At 42.1% G+C, this 12,248-nt stretch overlaps 1 protein-coding gene across 1 annotated transcript in view; it reads left to right on the top strand.

The window, feature by feature from the left end:
* Nucleotides 1-11,160: 11,160 nt before the first annotated feature.
* Nucleotides 11,161-12,248, top strand: part of ptpn11b (protein tyrosine phosphatase non-receptor type 11b) — a 183,641-nt gene continuing 182,553 nt past the window's right edge. Inside the window, exon 1 of the mRNA XM_070861026.1 lies at nucleotides 11,161-11,319. Coding sequence (XP_070717127.1) covers nucleotides 11,306-11,319 — 14 coding nt within the window. The 5' untranslated portion in view covers nucleotides 11,161-11,305. The remainder of the gene's footprint in view (nucleotides 11,320-12,248) is intronic.

The raw sequence follows: 12,248 nt of genomic DNA, 5'->3' as shown, positions 1-12,248 counted from the left end.
TGTCAAGCATGATTTCCCTTTCATAAATCCATGCTGACTTGGATCGATCCAAATGCGCTGCAATTCCATCTTTACTAATTAATTCCAGCATTTTCCCCACCACCGATGTCAGGCTAACCAGTCTATGATTCCCTGTTTTCTCTCTCCCACCTTTTTTAAAAAGTGGGGTTACATTAGCTACCCTCCAATCCATAGGAACTGAACCAGCATCCATGGAAAGTTGGAAAATGACCACCAATGCATCTACTATTTCTAGGGCCACTTCCTTAAGTACTCTGGGATGCAGACTATCAGGCCCTGGAGATTTATCGGCCTTCAGTCCCTTCAATTTCCCTAACACCATTTCCTGACTAATAAGGATTTCCCTCAGTTCCCCCTTCTCGCTAGACCCTCGGTCCCCTAGTATTTTCGGGAGGTTATTCGTGTCTACCTTAGTGAAGACAGAACCAAAGTATTTGTTCAATTGGTCTGCCATTTCCTTGTTCCCCATTATGAATTCCCCTGATTCTGACTGCAAGGGACCTACATCAGTCTTCACTAATCTTTTTCTCTTCACATATCCGTAGAAGCTTTTGCAGTCAGTTTTTATGTTCCCTGCAAGCTTACTCTCATGCTCTATTTTCCTCCTAATTAAACCCTTAGTCCTCCTCTGCTGAATTCTAAATTTCTCCCAGTCCTCGGGTTTGCTGCTTTTTCTGGCCAATTTATATGCCTCTTCCTTGAATTTAACAGTTTCCCTAATTTCCCTTGTTAGCCACGGTTGAGTCACCTTCCCTTTTTTATTCTTATGCCAGACAGGGATGTACAATTGTTGTAGTTCATCCATGTGATATTTAAATGTCTGCCATTGCCTATCTACCGTCAACCCTTTAAGTATCATTCTCCAGTCTATCCTAGCCAATTCACGTCTCATACCGTCCAAATTTCCTTTCTTTAAGTTCAGGACCCTAGTCTCTGAGTTAACTGAGTCACTCTCCATCTTAATGAAGAATTCTACTATATTATGGTCACTCTTCCCCAAGGGGCCCCGCACGACCAGATTGCTAATTAATCCTCTCTCGTTACACAAGACCCAGTCTAGGATGGCCTGCTCTCTAGTTGGCTCCTCGACATATTGGTCTAGAAAACCATCTCTTATACACTCCAGGAAATCCTCCTCCACAGTATTGGTACCAGTTTGGTTAGCCCAATCAATATGCAGATTAAAGTCACCCATGATAACTGCTGAATCCTTATTGCACACATCCCTAATTTCCTGTTTGATGCCATCCTCAACCTCCTTACTACTGTTTGGTGATCTGTACACAACTCCCACTAATGTTTTCTGCCTTTTGGTATTTCGCAGCTCTACCCATATAGATTTCACATCATCCATGCTAATATCCTTCCTTACGATTGCCCTTCCTTACTATTGCATTAATCTCCTCTTTAACCAGTAACGCTACCCAACCTTCTTTTCCTTCCTGTCCGTCCTTCCTGAATATTGAATACCCCTGGATGTTGAGTTCCCAGCCTTGGTTACCTTGGAGCCATGTCTCCGTAATCCAAATTACATCATATCCATTAATAGCTATCTGTGCAGTCAATTCATCCACCTTATGACGAATGCTCCTCGCATTGAGACTCAGAGCCTTCAGGCTTGTTTTTTTTTTAAAACACGCTTTGTCCTTTTAGAATTATGTTGTAATGTGGCCCTTTTTGACCAAGCTTTTGGTCACCTGCCCTAATTTCTCCTTATGTGGCTCCATGTCAAACTTTTTGTCTCATAATGCTCCTGTGAAGCGCCTTGGGACGTTTCACTATGTTAAAGGCGCTATATAAATACAAGTTGTTGTTGTAGTGCGTTTTCTTGATCTTCAGCTTCTTTTAACACCAATCTCCATGGACATTAGTAGCAGAAAACACAACTTCTTATCAAAAACTATTGTGGAGTAACCCATCACTCACCACTGGTTCATTGGTCAAATAAAAATGCACAGTTCTTGCATTTTATTTCAAGAATAAAGTGTACTAGTACGAGTCAAGCCAAGGACTTGCAATGACTGCAGTCACGTGAGAGCCCAAAATTAAAGATAAAAGTGAAAGTTATGAAAGTATAACTGCAACAGTAAACATAAAGTAACATCTTGCATATGATTCAAGCCTCTTCTAGCACATTGTGGTTCCTACATGGACTGTATTGAAGGGGGCCCAAGCTATCCTAACAATACCTTTACTCCTGTACTAAAGTTTGTGGATGCTTTTGTTTTATGATTGTACTATACAAATTTTACTCCAATACCTATTTAGTTGGAAAATTTCATCTGTAAACATTTAAAAATAAAGCAATTATATTGCTCGAGAAGAACTGCAAGGTTCTTACAGTATCACAGCTGATCCCGAGAGCTAGTCGAATTCAAGGCTTGCGTCATGAAGCAAAACGTTGCAGGACATTCTGCAGAAAATTAAAGTCATTGGTATTACAGATTTCCTAATGTGTATTTATGTAATACAGTGTCAGAAACAAAAATGTATATAATTCTAAATAACGTTAAAACTCATATGTTTTAAAACATAAGGAAAGTATGTGGCTATCAGAGCTTTTCACAAGGCATAATTGTATTGTAATCTCGTGATGGAAGGCAGAGTGCTGAACAGAATTAGCAGCCGATAGTTTGCAAGGGTCTTTGTGTTGGACTGAATGTCACGAGAAACCTAATTACTACATAAAGCAGATACAAATTGATTTTTGCAGCTGAGACACAAAGATGCTTGAGTCACATTTTTTCTCCAGACACTCGGCCTTTGTAACTTAATTGAGCCCATTTTCCCCCCTGGAACAAAAGCACAGTGTTCAAGTTCATAGGCACTTGGCTATAAATACCAAAATTTGATTAATTTTTAACAAGGTTTGTAACAGATTATATGGCATGGTGTATGAGCGAGTGCACAATTCAAATTTAAATGAGAATCTATAAACAGAAAAGAACATGTTATTTGCATCCCCAATCTCTGAACATTCCGGCAAGAAACTCAGAACTAATGGGTCTGTGCTCCAGGAAATTATTAAAGAGTAACTAAAGCTCTGTTAATCGAAGTAGATGGAAGGAACGTAATCCATCATGGTTAGAGTTTCGAGATCCTGTGGCTTTAGAAGACGAAATGTATATTGTGTAATGAGTGGTCTGCAATATGTTGTTACCTCAGGAAGTGTAAGGGAAATTGTTATTAAGGTATAGTAATTTGCTTAAATTCTGTAATATGTTCTTTGCAACCCATATGTTGAATACATATTCTGCATCAAGATGACAATAATCCTTCAAACAGCAATATATTTTAAGTGAATTATTATTTTTTTTTAATAATTAATTTTGAGTATATATTAACATTACACAGTACAAAGAAATAACAAATATGTAAAATATAAAAGAGTGTACATGTGCAAGTAAGCCTACTGTTGGAGGCAATGGATAAATAATTAATATGATAGAGATTCCTCCATTTGCATTTAATGGAAATAGTAAACCATTTATTTTTAATAGAGGCATTAAGCTATTTATTTAAAATAGATTAATTCCTCTTTTAAAATGGTGATAAAGACACGGTCAAACAATGGAACTGTCACTTATTTTGTTGCTTTGTGGATGAAAAGTCCCTCACTCCTGGGTGCCTCCACTTGGGGCCTGGTAGCTACCAGTAGCATAAAAAGTGACAGCTGTCATTACCCTGAGGGAGATTGATTTTTCACTCATTGAGAAAGTAATACAAGTCTGTCAGTATGATCCTGGACAGCTTCAGCCTTTACACGCTTCTATTTGCTGCTGGTGATGCAACAGAAATAATGAAGCTGTAATGCTCACCCGCACATTTACTTGTCCCAGAAATGCTGTCTAGCCCCAAAATTCCTCAGGTCACGCTCCTGCCAGTTATGCTGGGATTGTGTCCCACACACAGTGTCTTCCAGCACTGATCCTAGCAGAGTTGGCCAATGGTGGGTGCTTAATTCGCATGGGTCAGATGGGCATGTTAAGCCATTTAATTTAAATGGACTAATCCCTCCATATAAATAAAGACAGAGGAAAGTCATATGAACACGTTCAGAATTGGTCTGCCAATATCACCATCAGTAATTTCAAGGCTATATTTCCATGCAAACATGCATATGGATAGAGAAATAGATATACGCATATATAGAACAATAGAAATTCTGCACTTTATCTTTCCTTCGCTATAATGAAATCCATGATAAGCCAACCTATGACATTTAGAGAAACAATAAATAAACATCAGGTTTCATCCGCTGTCGTATCACACTTGGAAAGTGGCATTACCAAACACTTCAAAATTATTTTCTTCATGAACAAAATAATGAAAATAAAATGTCTTACTTTTCTGGTTGTAACATACAAATGTTACAAAGATGGATAGCATGGAGTCTGGGATATGTTCCAATACAGCAACACGAGGTGAGGGTCATATGTCATGAACCATGAGAGCAGCTTATCAGCATCATCCCAGCCCAAGATGTGTCACTCCCTCGAGTGTTCTTCAGAGTGTTATTCTTTAAAATCTGTTGGAATGAAACAATTACTGTTTCCCATCTTTTGTTTTGCCAACATAAGTGTCATGGTGAAGTGTTTCCTGCCTATGTAGCATGTGATTATGCCAGAACTAATATTGTGATATATTTTAGTGTTGTTCAAGGAATAGCGAAGTTTCCCCAAACTATCTGGTGGAATGTGAAGGCCTTTTTAAAATGAGTCATCAGAATTTATCCTTATGTAAGCTGTTCATTTCCCCTCTGAAACTTAGCATCCTGGTAACCATCTGTGCACCCTGCTTGTGAATCTGTAAACATTTGATATGTCTCCTCAATGCCTTTTAACTCTCTGTTGTTTCATATCAAACTTGATAAGTGACTTTCATCACCCTCTGTGTTCTTATTGAAAATCAATATGTTAAGAACCACACATCTGTGAGCGGTAATGTAAAACTAGCAAGCTAGCAACAAAACAAAGTTTTGCAGGCCACATTTCATACAGGCCAAACAGACAGCTAATGCTGAGTGTGTTGCAGACAACGAAGAGACTGCATAATTCATGAAGATAAAGTCACAAGTGCTTTCCCATTTCAGCAGAATCAATTACCAAATTCAATTGCCCCCCAACACACAACTTGTACAGTTTTGAGAGATGAAAAAGGTGCCATGATCTAAGAATCAACATGAACACCCCTTGCTAACTGTGAATGAGTTTTATAACCATTATTTTGTATTTGGATAAAGATTGAGGTTGGGGGGGAGGGGGGTGAAAGAGACACTGCCTCATTCCCTGCACAATAGGACTAAATCACGACATTAAATGAGAATAGTTCAATAATCAGAATAGTTTAATATGGTTTGAGTATTGACACATGAACCACGCCCAAACCTCTTCATATACTTCTCATCAGCCATTCATTTTCTAGAAAGTATATAGGAGGAAAATGAGCAGAGTTCACCATATAATTTTCTTTGCCTGCCTATGGAGAAACAGCTAGCCATGGCTAACTATCTTCCCTTGATAGCAATATCAAGTGCATTTATCCCATGGGGAATGACAAATGTGACTTTACTTCCGACCACTGTGGAACAGAAGTTTCATGGCTAATTATAACATTCTGGGCTGGATTTTACCAACCTTGGCGGATCGGTGGCGGGCGACATTGGTGGCGGGTCACGGTTTCGCTGCCGCCTCCAGCCCACCGTCCAAAATGATGTTCCCCGATTGGGTTTGTTAAGCCCACCCAGCGCATTTGTAGTAAACAATGAGACGGAAAATATCAGACCTCAGGAAGACATAGGCTGATGAAATGGGCAGACACATGGCAGATTAAATTTAACACAGAGAGGTGCTAAGTGATATATTTTGGAACTGCAATATAAACTAAATGTTACAATTTAAAGGAGGTGCAGGAAGAGAGAGACAGAGGGTGTGTGTACACAAATCTTTGAAAGTGGTAGGACAAGTTGAGAAGGCTGTTAAAAAAGCATATAGGATCCTTGGCTTTATTAATAGAGGCATAGAGTATAAAACATAGAAACATAGAAAATAAGTGCAGGAGTAGGCCATTCGGCCCTTCTAGCCTGCACCGCCATTCAATGAGTTCATGGCTGAACATGCAACTTCAGTACCCCATTCCTGCTTTCTCACCATAACCCTTGATTCCCCTAGTAGTAAGGACTTCATCTAACTCCTTTTTGAATATATTTAGTGAATTGGCCTCAACAACTTTCTGTGGTAGATAATTCCACAGGTTCACCACTCTCTGGGTGAAGAAATTCCTCCTCATCTCGGTCCTAAATGGCTTCCCCCTTATCCTTAGACTGTGTCCCCTGGTTCTGGACTTCCCCAACATTGGGAACATTCTTCCTGCATCTAATCTGTCTAACCCCGTCAGAATTTTAAACGTTTCTATGAGGTCCCCTCTCATTCTTCTGAACTCCAGTGAATACAAGCCCAGTTGATCCAGTCTTTCTTAATAGGTCAGTCCCGCCATCTCGGGAATCAGTCTGGTGAACCTTCGCTGCACTCCCTCAATAGCAAGAATGTCCTTCCTCAGGTTAGGAGACCAAAACTGTACACAATACTCCAGGTGTGGCCTCACCAAGGCCCTGTACAATTGTAGCAACACCTCCCTGCCCCTGTACTCAAATCCCCTTGCTATGAAGGCCAACATGCCATTTGCTTTCTTAACCGCCTGCTGTACCTGCATGCCAACCTTCAATGACTGATGTACCATGACACCCAGGTCTCTTTGCACCTCCCCTTTTCCTAATCTGTCACCATTCAGATAATAGTCTGTCTCTCTGTTTTTACCACCAAAGTGGATAACCTCACATTTATCCACATTATACTTCATCTGCCATGCATTTGCCCACTCACCTAACCTATCCAAGTCGCTCTGCAGCCTCACAGCATCCTCCTCGCAGCTCACACTGCCACCCAACTTAGTGTCATCCGCAAATTTGGAGATACTACATTTAATCCCCTCGTCTAAATCATTAATGTACAGTGTAAACAGCTGGGGCCCCAGCACAGAACCTTGCGGTACCCCACTAGTCACTGCCTGCCATTCTGAAAAGTCGCCATTTACTCCTACTCTTTGCTTCCTGTCTGACAACCAGTTCTCAATCCATGTCAGCACACTACCCCCAGCCCATGTGCTTTAACTTTGCACATTAATCTCTTGTGTGGGACCTTGTCGAAAGCCTTCTGAAAGTCCAAATATACCACATCAACTGGTTCTCCCTTGTCCACTCTACTGGAAACATCCTCAAAAAATTCCAGAAGATTTGTCAAGCATGATTTCCCTTTCACAAATCCATGCTGACTTGGACCTATCATATTACCTCTTTCCAAATGCACTGCTATGACATCCTTAACAATTGATTCCATCATTTTACCCACTACCGATGTCAGGCTGACCGGTCTATAATTCCCTGTTTTCTCTCTCCCTCCTTTTTTAAAAAGTGGGGTTACATTGGCTACCCTCCACTCGATAGGAACTGATCCAGAGTCTATGGAATGTTGGAAAATGACTGTCATGCATCCACTATTTCCAAGGCCACCTCCTTAAGTACTCTGGGATGCAGTCCATCAGGCCCTGGGGATTTATCGGCCTTCAATCCCATCAATTTCCCCAACACAATTTCCCCACTAATAAGGATTTTCCTCAGTTCCTCCTCCTTACTAGACCCTCCGACCCCTTTTATATCCGGAAGGTTGTTTGTGTCCTCCTCAGTGAATACCGAACCAAAGTACTTGTTCAATTGGTCCGCCATTTCTTTGTTCCCCGTTATGACTTCCCCTGATTCTGACTGCAGGGGACCTACGTTTGTCTTTACTAACCTTTTTCTCTTTACATATCTATAGAAACTTTTGCAATCCGTCTTAATGTTCCCTGCAAGCTTCTTCTCGTACTCCATTTTCCCTGCCCTAATCAAACCCTTTGTCCTCCTCTGCGGAGTTCTAAATTTCTCCCAGTCCCCGGGTTCGCTGCTATTTCTGGCCAATTTGTATGCCACTTCCTTGGCTTTAATGCTATCACTGATTTCCCTTGATAGCCACGGTTGAGCCACCTTCCCTTTTTTATTTTTACGCCAGACAGGAATGTAGAATTGTTGTAGTTCATCCATGCGGTCTCTAAATGTCTGCCATTGCCCATCCACAGTCAACCCCTTCAGTATCATTCGCCAATCTATCCTAGCCAATTCACGCCTCATACCTTCAAAGTTACCCTTCTTTAAGTTCTGGACCATGGTCTCAAGCAAGGATGTTATGCTAAACCTTTATAAAACACTGGTTCGACCTCAGCTGGAGTATTGTGTTAAATTCTGGGCACCATACTTTAGGAGGTCAAGGTCTTAAAGAAGATGCAGAAGAGTTTTATAAGAATGGTGCCAGTTAGGTGGCGATACTGGAGAAGCTGAGGATGTTCTCCTTAGAGCAGAGAAGGTAGAGAGGAGATATGATAGATTTGTTCAAAATCATGAAGGGTTTTGATAGAGTAAATAAGGAGAAACTGTTTCCAGTGGCAGAAGGATCAATAACCAGAGGGCACAGATTTAAGATGATTGGCAGCATGGGGAAACTTATTTTACACAGAGAGTTGATATGATCGGGAATGCATTGCCTGAAAGGGCGGTGGAAGCAAATTCAACAGTAACTTTCAAAAGGGAATTGGATAAATACTTGAAGGGAAAACATTTACAGGACTATCGGGAAAGTGCGGAGCAGTGGGACTAATTGGAGAGCTCTACTCAAGAGCCAGCACAGGCACGATGGGCCGAATGGCTTACTTCTATGCTGTATCATTCTATGATTCTTTCACCGACATTAGTTCAAGGACATAATCTCATGCCAGATTGAGCTATTTCAGTGGACCATCTCAGTATTTTGGCTTATAATGGCACTATTTTCATTATTTAGTTTTAAAAAAAGCTAAATTCCTGAAACATGCAAATACTTTGTCTGCCATATATTATGCTGTAGCAGATTTCCCATAGTAAAAACGTTTGCATTTTCCCCTCCTTTCCTGAAGATGGTGAATCATACAGAAATATGGTGGCATGTGTTGGCAGCCAGTGTGCTCCTCTAAGGGGCTATCATTGACATTTTTCAGATAAATTTGGATTTTACATTTGCCTGTCTTTATCTGGATTAAGAAATAAAACTTCTTTTCACATTGTGAACCTGTTACATACAACATGCTGCATGCAAAATGCTTTAAACTATATTTATTTCACTTAAATAAAGACCTAAGTAACTCACTCAGCATACATGTTATGAATAGGCCTGGTCTGGTAGTTCTTTTTATTATGTGGTGAGAAGTAACACCCAGTGTCACTCAAAATAGTCAAAGGCAGGAGTCATTATGGTGCTCTTGCCATTATAAAAGAAAAAAAGATTTGCATTTATAATGCGTCTTTCACAACCACCAGACGTCCCAAAGCACTTTACAGCCAATGAAGTGCTTTTTGAAGTGTAGGCCCTGTTGTAATGTAGAAAACGCAGCAGCCAATTTGCGCACATCATCATCATAGGCAGTCCCTCGAAATCGAGGAAGGCTTCCTTCCACTCCAAAAGTGAGATCTCAGGTGATTGAACAGTCCAATACGGGAATGACAATCTCTGTCGCAGTTGGGACAGAAAGTCGTTGAAGGAAAAAGTGGGTGGGAGGCCTGGTTTGCTGCACACTCCTTCCACTGCCTGCGCCTGTTTTCTGCATGCAGTCGGCGACGAGACACTAGGTGCTCAGTGCCCTCCCGGATGCTCTTCCTCCACTTAGGGCGGTCTTTGGCCAGGGACTCCCAGGTGCCGGTGGGGAAGTTGCACTTTATCAAGGAGGTTTTCAGGGTATCCTTGAAACGTTTTCTCTGCTCACCTGGGGCTCGCCTGCCGTGTAAGAGTTCCGAGTAGAGCGCTGGCTTTGGGAGTCTTGTGTCGGGCATGCGGACAATGTGGCCTGCCCAACGGAGCCGGTCGAGTGTGGTCAGTGCTTCGATGCTGGCCTGATCGACTTAAGAGGCGAGGGTGCTAACAACTGAGCCAGTGACTTGTGTAGGAATATGGGTGTATGTGATGATTATTAAGATGCAACTTTGGTGGGGAGCTTGGCTTGATTCATTTTATTTAAGTCGGGCTTAAGTGTTTCTGTTCTGGGTTGTATACCTTTTAGAGCCCGCTCTGTTGTAAACATTTTTTGGGGACAAATGCAATTCTCCAGAATGGCGTGGGGCTGTTATTGGCAGGGGAGGCTGCTAGGCATGCAACAGGCACTGGTTGGTCACAAGATGAACATGAGGAAGGCCATTCAGCCCACTGAAGCCCATGCATGCAGTGAGCAGAGGCAACACAGCGCTGTCTGGTTTATTTTTATTCCGACACCAACTTGTGGCAAAGCGATTCTGATGCAGAAGTGAAAATGCTGGAAATGCACATCATTGTCAGGGAGCACTTGGAAGAGAAAGTTCCACTTTCAGATAGGATCCTGGCTCAGGTTTTGTCATCTTGCACAAGTGGGAATACATTCCAATTGACTTCATATCTTACTGTTTCTGAACACATACCTTAAATTGTGCAAGGAAATGCAGACATTGCACGCCTGCTTTTGCGAGTATTTCAGCACCAGACCCTGAGCTGAAGGGTGTCCGGTGTGTCACCATATCCTGCTACCATTTTGCTGTTTTCCTTCCTGCACCTATTTAACTTTAGGGAAAAGCAGGAGCAAATTCAGTGGCACCACGAGAGCTAACTTGTCCATCCCGCCTTCCACTCAGCCGCCGGCAGCGGACTGCCGCACGCGCGCGCACGCGCTCACGGCCTTGTCCGTTCGGCCCTAATCAGCTGGCGCGCTCGGCGGAACAAGCTCTCCGTTTGGACCAATCAGCTGGCGCGCTCGGCTCGTGTCGGCTCGCCCCACCCACCAAGCTGGCGGCAATGCTGTCCGCTTTGGACCAATCAGCTAGCGCGATTGCTGGGGCGAGCGTTGTCGGTTGGTCCACCCTTTTTTGGGGGGGGGGGGGGGGGGGCAGCTCCGCGCGGAGCGGCGGCAGTTGGTCCGCGCGCTCGTGCAGCTCGCGCGCCGCCAGCCAGCCAGCCAGCCAACCCGCCCACTCGCTCGTGCGCGCGCACTGTCAGTCAGCCCGCGTTCTCTCTCACACTCACTCACTCAGTCAGTCAGTCAGCCTGCGATCCCACTGTGTGTGTGTGGTGTATGTATGTATGTGAGTGAGTGAGTGTTCTTCTGCCATCCAACTCCACCGCCCCCCCCCGCCTCAACAACCATGACATCCCGGAGGTAAGACACTTTTAAAAACCTTACATACGCTGCTCCTTAAAGTCCGGTCAGTTTACCAGCGGTATTTTAATTTTTTTTTTAAAGTTAAATCCCTGGCCTTCGAATAGTTTGGGAGCCGTGTCTTCTCAATCCATGGCATTGCAATAGGTGCAACTCCAGCCCGGTTGAATCTTACAGGCCCTCAGGGCAATGCAATATACGTATATATATTTGTGCATATGATTTGCTTTTTATTTACTGTGGACAAACATTTTAAAAAATTTGATCTGGGCAGATTTTATTTAGCTCAGAGTTCCCAATGTGTCCAGTTGCACTTGTCTCTTAAAGTGTTTGATGTAAGATTTTTTAAGATTTATCTTTGTATGTTCATTCATTAATTTGTTTTAAAAATTGTTTTTGACTGTTAACTCCCAGTTGATGAACTTCCTTGCCATTTAACTCGTATGTTTTGCTAAATACAAATGACAAAACATTTGAATTATGTAATTTATAATCATGTTCAGCTCATAATTACATTTTTAATTGAGGCTGCACCATGGATATTGATAGGGAAATGTAATTATTGAAGCATCTGGATAGTTGGCCGTTTTCTACTGTAAATTAAGATGGCACTGGGGTTTTCTTGTTCTCAAAACAAGCATCACAACTTAAGCTTCTCTGTTAAAGCCACCAAAATAATCACATTTGTGTATTCTGTAGATATATTTAAAAGCACACTTTGGTCAGAAGTCTCTAATAAAATAGACAAGAGGCTTTTTATTCAGTTGCATAGAATTGTAATTTGTCATGGAGTTTTGAGAAAGCTACATGCTCCAAATACAGCACTATTTGATCATCTTTTACTGTCGGTCCTTTTTGCAAATAGAATTCTGTTGCTATCACTTGTGTTAATGCTGTTAGATAGTATAAAATAACTATGCAGACTGTTG

The sequence above is a fragment of the Pristiophorus japonicus genome, chromosome 18 (assembly GCF_044704955.1).
Source record: "Pristiophorus japonicus isolate sPriJap1 chromosome 18, sPriJap1.hap1, whole genome shotgun sequence".
Taxonomy (NCBI): domain Eukaryota; kingdom Metazoa; phylum Chordata; class Chondrichthyes; family Pristiophoridae; genus Pristiophorus; species Pristiophorus japonicus.
Note: the sequence above shows the minus strand (reverse complement) of the source record. Positions and strands in the feature narration are given on the sequence as shown.